General features: G+C 51.2%; 1 protein-coding gene across 1 annotated transcript in view; it reads right to left on the minus strand.

Moving 5' to 3' along the window:
- CLCN7 (chloride voltage-gated channel 7) overlaps positions 1 to 10,941 on the minus strand; it is a 27,328-nt gene extending 16,387 nt beyond the window's left edge. The window contains exons 1-2 of the mRNA XM_053927841.2: positions 10,748 to 10,941; positions 2,124 to 2,195 (exon numbers count right to left, since the gene is read on the minus strand). Coding sequence (XP_053783816.1) covers positions 2,124 to 2,195; positions 10,748 to 10,900 — 225 coding nt within the window. The 5' untranslated portion in view covers positions 10,901 to 10,941. The remainder of the gene's footprint in view (positions 1 to 2,123; positions 2,196 to 10,747) is intronic.
- Between the last annotated feature and the right edge of the window lie 3,387 nt (positions 10,942 to 14,328).

The following is a 14,328-nucleotide window of genomic DNA, read 5'->3' on the forward strand; positions in this document are numbered from 1 at the left end:
GAAGAAGTGAAACTCTCTATTTGCAAATGGCATAACCTCACATGTGGAAAATGTCCCCAAAGGCACTAAACACCGTTAGAATTAACAACGCGTTCAGCGAGAGTGAAGGCCACAGGATCAGCGCGCAAACGCCCAGGGTAGTTCTACACACTGGCACCGAGGACCCGAGACAATATTAAGGAAACTCTACTTACAACAGCATGAAAAATAAAATACAGGAAATAAAATTTATTCCTAAAATACATTTAACAAAAGTGTAAGACTTAGCCCTGGCTGGTGTGGCTCAGCGGATTGAGTGCAGGCCTGCGAACCACAAGGTTGCCAGTTCTATTCTTGGTCAGGACACAAGCCCAAGTTGCGGGCCAGGTCCCCAGCTTGGGGTGTGTGAGAGGCAACCAATCGATGTTTCTCTTGTACATTGATGTTACCCTCCTTCTCTTTCTCCCTCCCTTCCCCTTTCTCTGAAAAATAAAAAAATAATCTTTTTTAAAAAGTATAAGATTTGTATGCTGAAAATTATACAACATTGTTGAAAGGAAGGAACTGAAGACCTAAATAAATGGAAATGTCCTGTATTCATCGGAAGACTTAATATTAAGATTCAACATAATTCCTGTCCAAATCCCAGGGGGCATCACTGAAGAAACTCAGAAGCTGATCCTAAAATCAATACGGAAATACAAGGGGTCTCAGAGAGAGACTGCCGTTCAACCTGACAGGTGAAGCCCACGGGAAGGCATTCTGGCCGAAATACCAGGTGGTCAAGGACGGCATCCTGCTGTGAAGGTGCCCGGCTTCAAAGCTGCAGTGGTCAAGGCAGCTGCGCTGGCTCAAGGACAGACGCCAAGACTACAGCAGGTGATTGAGAGTCGGAAATAAACCCTCACATTTATGGCCGGCTGATTTCAGACAAGAGTGCCAAGACAGTTCAATAGCGGAAGCATAGTCTTTTTCACAAACTGCTACCGGGAAAACTGGACATCCAAGTGCAAAACAATGAACTTGGATGCTTATCTTACACCATGCACTAAATTAGCAAAAAATGGATCAAGATCTAAAACTGTAGAATGTTTCAAAGAAAACAGGAGTAAGTCGTTATGACCTTGGACTAGGAAATGGTTCCTTAGATATAACAAAAGCACAACAGAAGAAAATAAATGAACCAGACTTCATCAAAATTAAAGGCTTTTGCCCTGGCTGGTGTGGCTCAGTGGATTGACTGCAGGCCCATGAACGGAAAGGTCAGCAGTTCCATTCCCGACCAGGGCGCACGCCTGGGTCGTGGGCCAGGTCCCCAGTTGGGGGTGTGTGAGAGACAACCAATCGATGTTTCTCTCACACACTGATCAGTGTCTCTCCCTCTCTCTGCTAGTAAATAAATCAAATCTTTAAAAAAAAATTAAAGGCTTTTGTGCTTCACAGGACACCATTAGAAAGTGAGATGACACCACAGAACAGGAAACAGTTTCTGTGAATCACGTATCTGATGAGCAATTTGTGTCTAAACTATATACAAATATACAAAAACTCTTGCAGCTCAATTATAAAAACAAATATCTTGATTAAAAATGGGCACAGAATCTAACAGACATCTTTACAAAGAAAACATAAAAGCACTATTGGCACGTGAAAGATGCTCAGCGTCACTGGCCATCAGGGAAATGAAAACCAGGACCACGAGACACCTGAGGAAGGCAAATGCGAGACTGGGGGAGGGGCTCAGGAAATGTTCCCCTGGCAGCTGCTGGACAGTCCAGGCCTGACACAGGGGCAGAAGAGGATACCATTGCTGTCCAGGGGAACCCACCCTGAGATGCCCCCCCCCGCATCTGCCCCAGGCCTGCTTCCTGCGTGCACACACACAACACGCTCAACCAGCGCTCTGCGCGCTTGCACTCTCCCATCTCTGCGCACCTGGCCTGCCCTCGGGGAACATGGCCCCGTGGAACCGAGTTCCCTGGTTGCCCAGGGTCTGCTCCTCGCTCTGTCCCTGAGCCCTGCACAGCCCTCCCCACATCCACCATCCTCTGGTTTGGCATTCACTGTCTGCCTTCTGCTAGGCTGCAACGCCACACAGCAGGCCTCGTCCTTGCTGGGGACAAACAGGAATGATTGCCACTCACTGGGTCCAGAAGCTCATCGTCCAGCTCCATGTTGCTCATCTGTCCGACCTGGAAAGATGCCGAATGAGGTAACTGCAGACAAGAGAAATGACAGGACGCTTAGCCACAGTGCCGTCACCGCCCCACCAGGAGAGCCTGGCCTCGTCTGTCCCTGCCTGGGGAGCACAGACCCACACCCGCTGTGTGGGGTGACAGCAAGGCCGCGCTGGACTCAGGCCTGCCCCCACCACCTACAGCCTGTCCTGAAGAGGCCCAGCCTTGGAATGGGAAACCCAGGCCTACCCGCCCCAGAGGCCCTGCCCTCCTGTGTTCGAGGGCACTTCAGGGATCAGAAATCTGCCGGCCACCAGAACCCGGGGCTGCAGGCAACCATGCTGGCATCCTCCTCACCAAGAAACATGAGGCATTCTGGGTCCTTCTCTGGGAGCTTTTATGTCATCACCCCCCGCTTCTCTGTGTCCCTATCATGAAATCAAGTGGTTCTGCTGGGGGGGTGGGGGGGCTGTCACAGGCCTCCAGGCCAGCTCCACAGACACGCAGTCTGAGGCACCTCCTCCCCAGGGCAGGAGTGCCCTCAGAACCCAGAGCCCTCCCACTCCGAAGTGGGGCCACAACCAGGACCAAGGGGACAGGTCAACCACAGAGAACAACCGGGAGCATGACTTCTCCCATACCCACTGCTGGGGCATGGCAGAGGCCTGGACTAGGAAACAAAACACAGGTATCAGTTACATTGTCATTTCAGAGAAGCAACAAATCGTGTTTCAGCTTTAGTACCTCCCAAATATTGCATGGAACATACTTGAACTCAAATATGACTCATTGTTTCTCTGCAATGCAAATGCAGCCGGGTGCCCTGCATTTCGTCTGGCAGCCCTGCACGCAGTGGAAAAACAAGCAGCCATGACAGGAGCGAATTCTGCTGCACACTCAGCAGCAGACATCCAGCCAGAGTGGGCCGTGACTCCGCTACAGAACGTTTGCAGTCGGGGAAACAACCTGTGCTGCCTCCAGTGGCTACTTATGGAGGGGACGGGGAAAGTGAGGGGCTCGATGGGGATCAAAGGACATTGATCGGCTGGGGGTGGTGGTGTCTGAATCCCCTGGGCCTGCTGTAAACAATTACAATGGATGGGGGGGCTTAAATAGAGAAAAATTTACTCATTCCCAGCCTAGAGGCCAGAAGTCCAAAATCAAGGTGTCGACAGGAAGTACCCCCTCTCAAGGGTCACGAGGAGGCTCCTTCCTGCCTCTCCCAGCTTCTGATGAGTGCCATCCCTGGCATTCCTTGGCTTCTGGCCACATCACTCTCATTTATGCTTCCGTAGCCACACAGCCTCCTCCCTGTGTGTGTGCCCAAATTTCTCTCTCCCTATGAGGACACCTGTCACTGGTGTCAGACTATGCCAGGCTGACCTCATCTTAACCTGATCACGTTTGCAAAGACCCTACTTCCATGTGAGGTCCCACGCACAGGTCCCAGGGGTTAGGAGCGGACAGTCTTTTGGGTGGCAATATGTGAGATTCGTGCCCACTGGCACAACTGTGCGCTTTTCTCTATGTGCATACGGTAGATGTCGGTGGAACAGGAGATTAACGAGAGAACACAGTTGTTCTCTTCTAAAAATAACTGACAATCCCCTCCAACTGCTGAATCTGATGAGAAAGGCAGGAGGAAGGGGCCAGTCCCCTGGCTGTGGTGCTAGCCCAGGAAGGGATCCCAGTTAAGAGTGAACTCGAACCAGGCGGTGGCCTGGCACTGGCTGCAGTTCCCATCTCCCGACAGAACACGTGATCTGGAAGCACGCATGGCCTGCAAGCCCAAACACAGCAGCACCAAATACACCTCCTTGGGGACGTGCCTACACATGCAGACCAGCCACGCAGATGGGGCCCCAGGATGGACAAACCCAGCTGAGCGATGCCCAGGCAGCACCGTGGGAGACTGTGAAGAGAAAATGGGAACACCGGTACTGCTGTCCACCCTGACAGGTGAAGCCCCCGGGAAGAGGCGTTCTGCTCACTCTCATCTTATTTGCCACTGGTCATAAGAGCAGCTCAATTACGTCAGGCAGTCATTCCCACCACAAGAATGTGGCCCAGAGCTGGGTCCGGCAAAGCATTTCTTTTGACATCTAAACACTTTCTGGGGCCAAGCCGTGACCTTGCACACGGCCTAGAGAGAGGAGGGACAGGACTCACTCATTCAGGTGACTAGAGTTCCTTGGCACCTGGCCTTGAAAAGGCCAGTCAAGCACACGGCGTTGGCACCCTGAGAGGTGTGGACTGGGAGGCGGGAAGGGGAAGGCTTGAGTGGGAGGAGACTGGGCCCTCTCTCTGTCCCACACCTTCACGGTTTCATTATTTCTCTTTGGAACATTATGGGCATGTTTTAGGGACTATCTCTCACGATGAAAAAAGCCATTTACTTGAAATTCAATAATGTATTGGGTGTTTTGTCTGTTTCCTTGTCTTTTCTTTTCTTATTGTTGACACTATTACAGATGTCCCCCATTTCCTCCCTTTTATCCCCCTCTCCCGCTCCTGGCCTTCAACGCATTTGTTGTCTGTGTCCACGAGCTATGCATACATGTCCTTCGGCTAATCTTTCAGTCTCCCCCAGCCCCTCCCCTCTGACAGTTGTTAGTCTATGCCATGTACCCAAGCCTCTAATTTTATTTCATTTGTCAGTTTATTTTGTTCATTAGATTCCTCATATGAATGAGATCATATGTTATCTGTCTTTCTCTGGCTGGCTTATTTCGCTTAGCATAAGACAATGGCTTCTGCCTGGCCTCTGGAGTTTTGGGTCGGAGGAAGCTGTGCCCAGGCACTCGCCCCGATGCCACACTTCGGTTCTCCCTGTACGCCACTGCTGCCCTTCCAGCTGCTGAGCCGGTGCTGCAGCCCAGAGGCAGTGAGTCTGCTAAGTCCCAAGTCCGTTGTGGACCCTTTAAGAGGAGATGCATAAGCATCCTGCACTTTCTTCTGCTGCCCCAACCCCCAGTGGTTTTTACAGCTCGAAGTTATGGGGACTTATCTTCCTGGCTCTGGAACCCTGGGCTGGGTAGTTTGGTGTAGGGCCGGGATCCCTCACTCCTGATATATCCCTCCCAATTTTTATCGCCACACATGAGTGTGGGACCACCTGTTCCGCATCTCTGCCCCTCCTACCCATCTGAATGAATGGGACTTTTTAAATTCCTTGGTTGCCGGACTTCCGTACAGCTCGATTTTTTGACGATTCTGGGTGACAGCTGTTTTATAGTATAGTTGTAATTTCTGCTGTGGTTGTGCAAGGAAGCAAGCCCTGTTTACCTACGCCTCCATCTTGACCGGAAATTCCTTCTCTTTTCTTAAACACAAGTTAAATACTTGTTCTTCAAACTACTGATATGCGCAATAGCCTGGCTGAAATCTTCCAGGGCAGGATGCTGAGTGAAAGTAGCAATACCCAAAGCTGTACATACTGTGCAGCCCCACTGACCTGACCTTCCTGCAATGTCAGGCCTGGAGGGATAAGAGCGGGTCAGGGCGGGGGGGGGGGGGGGGGGGGGGGGCGGGGGCGGGCAGGGGTGTGGGACTGTAAGAGTGAGACAAGGGCATCTTCCTGGTAAAGGTTATGCCCTGCGCTCTGACTGCAGCGGCGCTCACACGGAGCCACACGTGTGACGTAACAGCAGTGAAGCCTGCGCACGGCACTGACGCCCACACCTGGTGCCTGGGCTGCACTGACGTCAGTAAGATGGAAGCCTTGGGAGAAACCGCGGGAGGTGCGCAGGCCCTCTCCACACTGTCTTTCAACTTCCTGTAAATCCACAATTATTTAAAAATTTTCAATATTTATAGACAAATGGGACTATATCAAACTGAAAAACTTCTGTGCATCAAAGGAAACGATATACAAACTAAAAAGACAACCTACAAAATGGAAGAAATATTTACAAATAATAGGTTCGATAGTTAATTTTCAGAATATATCAAGAACCTGTGCAATTCAATAACAACAACAAAAAAACCCTAACCTGATTAAAAAATGAACAAAGGACTTGAATAAATGTTTTTCCAAGACATACAAACGGCCAGTAAGCACATGAGAATGTGCGCAGTATCACTAATCACCAGGGAAAGGCAAATCAAAGCTACAATGAAATCATTTCACACCTCTGAGGACGGCCAGAATAAAAAAACAGAGAATGACAAGCGTCGGTGAGGATGTGGAGTGGAGAAGTTAGAACCCGGGGTACGCCGTGGGTGTGAATGCAAAATGACACAGGAGCTGTGGAAAAGTATGGAAGTTCCTCAAAAAATTAAAAATAGAGCTATATGATCTGGGAATTCCACCTCTGTGTATACACAGTTAAGAACTGAAAGCAGTGTCTCAAAAAGAGGTATTTGTACACTCATACTCACAGTAACATTCACAACAGCTAAAATGTAGAATCAACCCACATGTCCCTCGATGAGGAAGGGACGAACCAAATGTGGCATATACATACAAGGGAGTATCATTCAGCCTTAAAAAGGATGGGAGTTCTCCACTTTGTTACAGCACGGATGAACCTTGATGACATTATAGTAAGACAAAGTAGCCAGTCTCAAAAAACCAAATACTGTATGACTTCCACTTATCTGCGGTCCCTGGAATAGTAGATTCACAGGGACAGAAAATGGAATGGCAGTGGCCGGGGTGGAGGGCAGGGAAAGCTCATGTTCAATGGGCGCAGTTTAGTTTTGCAAGATGAAAAGGGTTCTGGGGATGGACGGGGGTCACGACTGCACAGCAGTGTGAGCGCACTTACCGCCGCTGAACTGCGCATTTAAACATGGGTAAGATGGTCAATTTTGTTATTTGTTTTGACCACAATTAAACCAAATTTTAAAAACAAGTTAAAGGTTGTTTGCTGTCCTACTTTGCCACTCTGCATTCTAACATCCTCCAGGGTCCATGCTTAGCACAGAAGACACAGGGCCACCACAGCCAGGGCTCAGAGTCCATGAACACAAGTTTCCCACAAACAAGCGAGTGTGAACTATGAGACTGGAGCTCAGTGGGTGGGTGACTAGGAAGCACGAGGCTGAGACCTAATGGAAGAAAAGGAGCACGCTGTATGAGGGGGAGGGGCGGACGGAGTGGGAACAGCCCCACTGCTGCCCTCTCTGTACACTGTGGCCTTGCAGAGGGGGTTCGGAGTGCCTCCTAAGACCCCCTGGTTAGGCTCGGGGTCACTCTTGTCCCTCAGCTCTGTGCCCTGTCAGGCTGCATGTCCTCGCCTGCCTCCCCAGATTGTGAACTTCCCGAGGGCAGTGACTGCCCCACCCACACTGGTCCCAGACAGGAGCCCTTGGGGAGAGAGCAGGGTGAATGGCCTGGATCCTACAAAGTGGTGCTGGTGTGTGTGGGTGGAAAGAAAGATGGACAGGACAGGGCCGTTGGGGCAGAGAACTTCCCGGAGTGGCTGCCCTGGTGGTGGGTGCTATCTAGAGAAAGACAGGAGCTCACTTTTGATGAGCAGAACCCAAGGGGCTCTATGACAAATGATGGGTAGGCAGCTTCCCTGCACCCCCCCCCCCCCCGCCCTGGCCTGCTCAGATGTAGTCTGTGGCACTGGGTCACCAGGGCGAGGCACAGTCCCACGAGTTAACCCCAGTTCCCAGAGAAGTAAGATCCTCAGAATGGCTCTGAACACCCACTCGGAAGTCGCAGAGGTCCCTGGAAACATCCTGCACTTACAACCACTGTAAATACCCAGCCCCTGCCCCAGAGCATCTGCTTCTGGCTCAGATTTCCCTCTATAAGTTCCTAAAATAGTCCACTTCCTATTGCCGACACACATGACCATGACTTGCTGGCTGACCTTACCCTCATTGTGTCCCAGCAGCGGACAGGCGACAACTCACCGGATAACCAACAAACCACAAAAAGGGGACAGCGACCTACAGGTGGCTCTGAACAGCCTGGTCCAGGATGGACAAAGGCTGAACTCAGGCTGGTCCCCGCCCACCTTGCACAGGGTTGTGCCTGCACCTCACTGCGCACTTAGCAGCCTCACAAGGGAGCCACTTGGCCTCACTCTGTCCAAAGCAGCTACTTCAGGGGAGCGGCAGGCTGTGCCCAGGCTGAGGTGGCAACGACACCATGGTCCAACGCTGGACATCCTGCAATAAACCTTTAAGGGCCAGGAGGTGGTAAGGACAAGCTCTTTGTCCAATTCACTAGAACATTCCCATAGGGAAGTTGTTGGCCCAGGTCATCATTTTAGCTCAAATGGCTTACAAGCTGCCTTCTGCTGTGGCACTAGGTAGGGTGCCTAAACCTAACCATGAACTCAGCCCGCTGGTCCAGAGCAGGCCCTCCCTGCAAGAAAGCCAGCAAGGATCAGTCTGTCAGCTGCCAGTCGAGATGCATCATCAACAGCAATCCAAAGACAGACGCTTTTGTGTAGCTGCTCTTAACACCACTGAGAGTGACTAATGTTTACTGTCTTGTGACAGGAACTGTGCTCAGTGCTGCAGAGCTATTAACTTCTTTGCAGGTGAGGTACCTGGGCACCTGGTCCAGAGTGGTGCTCCTCACACAGATGCCTCCAGTCCCCTCTTTGCACCAGTCCACACGAGGCAGGCTAAGGATCCTTTAAGACTTGAATTTCCAGCTTCCTGCAGGGCTCTCCTGGAGACAAAGCAGCTGTCGCCTGCAAAGTCTGAGCCAGCATCTCATTCCAGCCTCCACTTCCCCACTCCGATTTACTTTCCAAACTCTTCAGGGTCTTAAACACACATTCCCTTATCCTTTTCCATCTGCCTATTTGCCTGAGGCTCTTGCACTCCTCAAGACTGGACCCACATGTGACCGCTCCTGCCCTTGGGGACCCTTACACAGACCTCACCATACAAATGCTGCTTCTGCATGAGTCTGGTGCTAGCAGGAAGCTGCTTCACACACCTGTGTCCCAGGAAACAGCATGCAGGCAGCCAAAGTAGGTGCACTATACATCATTGAAAAAATTAAGAGCAGCTAATCAGTTGTTATTAAATGCAAATAGACAAACATAAAAGCTTGCAAAGATTTAAGGGAATGATTTTTAAGGGAACTCAACAGTCTTCTTCAAAAAAGGCAACTCATGTATCTAGTTGCAAAGAGAAGTGTGAAATCACAACCCATTCATTTCAGGCCCAAGATAAACCCAAATTTAACCTCAAGGTTTCCAATCTCTTTACCAGTCAACCCTTAAAGCTCATTTGTGTAGACTTCAGATAACTTTCTTTTCAAAGAGGAAAAAGGAACAAAAATGTTCCAAGAAAAAACCAAAGCAGCCACATCCCCACCACCCCAGATCTGCTACCTTAGACCTGACACAGAAAGCATTTCAGTAGCTTTCTCTCCAGTGGAGCTGAGCAGCACCCTACCAGCGAAGGGCATGCTCTGGCCTTCTGTCCAGTGAGTTTCCAAGGGACTGGGGAAATCTAACAGTAAGTTCTACAGAAACAGCCTGGTGTCCTCTTAATCCTTAAGCACCGTACACTTATTTAAAGGACCGATCTAGAACAGGAGGACAAAAGTAAAGAATAATCACAAAACAGAATAAGCCCCATCAACAAAAAAGTTCCTTAACTCAAAATTAACACAACACACACACATTTAAAGGAACAAACTGCATCACTGACACGCAGGGCACATGTCAACCACCCTGGCTCGCCGCTTAGTGTATCCGACTGCAATGAACTGCTGCGGGAAACTGAGTTCAAGTACACGTCATTTCTGAGATCGCCCTGAAGTCCCTACTGATCCCTGTAGAGAAGAGTGGCAGTTTCTCAGTTAAGTTCACTGCCAGAGAAAACTCTGCAACCCAAACTGTTAAAAATCCCCTGGGAATTGTTAAAAGAGTTGCTTATGTTTTTATCACAATTGGGGGGGGGGGGAGAAAGAAAAAGTAAATGATCCCTTGAGCAGAATTCCATTTGCCTTCCCTTTAAAGTCATTTTGGAGGAAACTGTCAGGAAATAAATTAGCTTCATGCTGTCAAGGACATGACGGCAAACGTGCCAGTCTGCTCATCCCGCCCATAAAACACCCGAGTGTAATGGAGAATTCCACCTGCTACTAGATAGATCCCTGCTGGGCACCTGACCCAGAACTTCTTCCCACGACTCCGGAACCAGGGCCTAGGGTCCGATGTCAGCTCTGCCATTTGACATGGGAGACCCTGGTAGCTTCCCGAGACCGCCCGCGGGACTCAACTTCCTTGTCTTTACAATGCGGATGAACCACTCGAGTAAGGTATTCACCGAGTCCCCGCGAGGCTCAGCTGGGACCGCGCACCGCGGAGCCCACGCCAGCGCCGTCCCGGCCAAGTGCCACCGCCCGAGGACCCTTGGCCTGTCAGAGCCTCAGCCGCCCGACCCGCAGCGGCCCACGGCCACGCTTTCCGTGCGCGCGCCGCCACGGCGAGCCGGCTCCCGTGAGAAGGGAGGCTGCGAGGCGCGGACCCAGGGCTGGCGCAGGCTACCGGGAGGCCGCCTCTTGCCGCCCCGCCGCCCGGCTCTGCGCGTGGCTCGGAGGTATTGGAAGCCTCTGCCGGCCGGGAGGCCAGGCACGAGGCCTCTGACTACCGTGAGCTCCTCACCCGGCGGGCAGCCGCAGGCCCGGCCCCGTTCAGCAGCGGCGTGCCCTCCCCGGCCGGCGCCCCGGGCCGTGCCGTCCTCCGCAACAGCGGCGCCGCCTCATCGTCATCCTGGTCGCGGCCGGACCAAGACACTTTCTTGGAGACGTTGGCCATAGCCCGCAGCCTACCGGTGTTTTTCTCGTGACCCGCGCTGAAACCACGTGACCCAGGACAGCGGCCGCGTGACCTTGGTAGCCACCACGTGACCGCGAATGATGGCGGCAGGGGTTGCAAGGCCTTCTGGGAGTTGTGGTCCTGGTGCCCGGGGCGGTGTGGCAGACAGGACCAGGCAAACGAGGTATGGAGGTCTAGCAAGAGGGGCTTGCCCCCGGTGTGTGGGAGCACAGGTCTGCTGGAGGAACTTCAGTCTGTGCACATAGGCCTAGTCCATCAGGTCCAATCACGACATAGCCAATGGAAAAAGAACCCGGAGTCCACTGGCAGGAAGGGACGAAAGGGGGAGGTGGGAGATGAGGGCTCCTTCCTCTTTGCAATATGGGGTGGGCCCCCCCCCAAAAAATCCCGGAAGTATCTTCTGATGGGCGGCCCCTTGTAGTACAGGCTCCCCCCGCCAGGTGAGTGTTCTAGGAACCCATCTGTATCAGTGTACCAACTGGAATTGTTGTGAGAGGCTGTGTTCACCTTCAGTGAAGTTTTTTTTTGGGGGGGGGGGGTTGGAGACTCTCAAGGCATTTGCCCATTTCATGATGGGTGATTTACAGAAAGGCTGAGGAACTGCCCACACCACACGTTGAGTGTTAAGCAGTTTTTGACCAAAAAAGGCCTGACCCCCATGCCCTGCCCTCCCTATTCACCTACACGGCTGGAGCAACTTTGGTTGGTTTGTTTCTCCGATGAAAAGAGTTCTCAAAGGGAAATTGTCTTGCTGATGTGGATGGAAGAGGTGAAACCCAAAATGGCAGAAGCACTAAAAGGCATCAAAATTAAGTTCGAAAACTGTGTTGAGCAGTGGGGGGAAAAGTCTCGATGGGTATATTGCATCAAATGGAGAACAATTTGAAGGCTTTGACGGTGACTGAAGTTTAAACGTGTAAGACTACACAATTTTTTAAATAAATTCGGTTTTGGGGGGTCTCCGCTCTTAGAATGTCATCAACTATTAAATGTGGAAGAAAGGATGGAATTAGAAACGTCACCATTTTGCCCCCACTGCAGGAATGACTGATTCCGGCCAGAACCATTAATGCGAGCTTAAGCCATTGGTTTAAGGTTTGCGGGGAAAACATGTGCGTAGTCTCAATAATATCTTCCTGCAGATTACTTACAGTGAGGAAGGGAAAAGAAATCTGCTATAAGAAATCTGGAAGACTCCATCTGAACCAAGGACAAGCTCAGCATCCCCGTGACAGATGGGCATCATCACAGGCCCCCAGATGCGCTGCGCTGGGAGGGACACGACGTCGCCCCTGCAGCCTTCCTCTAGAAGATGCTTCCCTGAGCCCCATCACAGAGAAGGAGGCAGATGAACCCAAATTGAGGAACTGCTAACAACTAGGCAGCTCTATTCTTAGTAGTAGAGTCATGAGAGACACAGAAAGGCTGAGGAACTGCCCTCCCCCGCGGAAAGAGGCCCCTCTGTGGCTCTGGCTTTATTGGGGCATTGGCGAAGACTGGCTGTGCATCGAGCATCGGGTAGTAGTATTACAGCATTGCCGAGTCCCCCAGTGTGATCATTGTCCTGGGGTCATGTCCGAAGGGGTCCTTATTTCAGGAGATACACGCTGCAATACGTGGGAGAATGTGTTGCGATGTAGTGTCTGCAACTTTATCTCAAATGATTCACAGTGTAATCAACCATAACGTGTAGCTACCCACAGAGAGAGAAAACGTGACAAGATATTAACCCGTGATGAATCTAGGATAAACATAAATGATGTGGAATGTATTCCTGTTACAACTTTTTTCTAGGTTTGAAAATATTCAAAATAGCCCTGGCTGGTATGGCTCAGTGGATTGAGTACTGGCCTGTGAGCCAAGGGGTCTCGGGTTCGGTTCCGGGTCCGGGCACATGCGTGGGTCACAGGCTGGGTCCCCAGTTGGGGGTGTGACAGAGGCAAGTGAATCAACTAAATCCCTCTCACATTGATGTCTCTTTCCCTCTCTTTCTTTCTCCCCCCTCTCTAAAAAAAGAAAGGAAATAAGTAAAAGATATTTTTAAAAAGTATTCAAAATAATAAGATTTTTAGTTTTTTAGAGGCTCTTATTCAAAATGAAATCAAAACTAAAACCAAAATAAGAGGAACTCCTTCCAACTGGGTTATGAATTTCCACAATGATGATTGGGCAACACTTTTTAGGAAATACTAAAAACAACATTCTTTCAAAAAAGGTGTTTTCTCACTAGTGCGACCTGGTTTTGCCCTTTCTAGTGATGGTGACAGGGTGTGATGGCCCCCAGTTTGTGGACGAGGGCGTGGAGGCTAGGGAGGGCAGCAGGCTCGCGGAAGGCCCTGCGGAGCAGGCCGGACCTGACTGGTTTGCCTGAAGACAGTTGTTGACTGTGGGCTGAGGGAGGACACGCAGGCAGGCAGAGGAGCTGAGCAGAGCGCTGAAGGACTGGGAACAGTCCCTGGGTTCTACGGGGAGGGCAGACCACCTCTATGACCAAGCAAGACAGGGCTGATCCCCAAGGTCATCTCTGTCTCAGACGAGGGGCCTGAACTTGTCCTTTTGCTAGACAAGCAGCCCTTTCAGAGGATGCATGGACTGCAGTGGGAAAGTGGGGGAAGGGCGAACCCAGCCTGGGCACCTTGTCAGGACCCAGGTTCCACAGCAGAAGGAAGAGGGCTTTAGGTCCTTTTGTCTTCCTTACCCAGAAACCCAACAGACTCAGGTCAAAGGTGAGATTTTATGGAATCAGAGGTAGACGTGGCTCATGTTTCAAACTGCACGTGGACTTTGTCGCTGCCCAGGGGGATGGTGGTTCTGTACGTTCATCAGTCCCTCTGCTCCAAAACCTGGATGATCTTTCCCGGGCCTCCGGACCAGAGCTCAGACACCTGAGCTGGGCGGGCCAACCCTGACCAGAACCTCAGCTGCCCGAGCTTCCACCAAGCTGTCTCGACCCCCACTCCAAGCCCTTGCCTCCTTGCCGTGGCCACTCTGCTCTGCGCTCCTGGAGGGTCCCTTCCCCACAAAGCATCCCAAAATCCGAAGCCCACAGTGAAGGCCCCTCCATCAAATTCCCATGGCTTTAGGGTCTTCAGACATGTAGCGGAAGGCTGCTGTGCAGGGTGACACACCCTAGGTCCCCCCATGGCATTATAAGTGCCTGGAAGCAGTGGAGTATAATGCCCTGTAGGAGTATAATGCCCTGTGGGACTTTTTTAAATGCTGGACACCTTGCTGTCCCTCAAGAAATAGTAATCAAATTGCCAGTCCTCCCAAATGAAAAATGTCATCCCTCCCTCCTCAACACCAGACTGGGATGGAACAAGAGCTCCAGAAAAGGCCAGAGGAGATGGATGTGCCCCGGGAACAATGCAAGGGGAAGCAGAAGCCAGTGACCCAGGGAGCCTTCA

This window comes from Desmodus rotundus, chromosome 1 (assembly GCF_022682495.2).
Source record: "Desmodus rotundus isolate HL8 chromosome 1, HLdesRot8A.1, whole genome shotgun sequence".
NCBI lineage: Eukaryota > Metazoa > Chordata > Mammalia > Chiroptera > Phyllostomidae > Desmodus > Desmodus rotundus.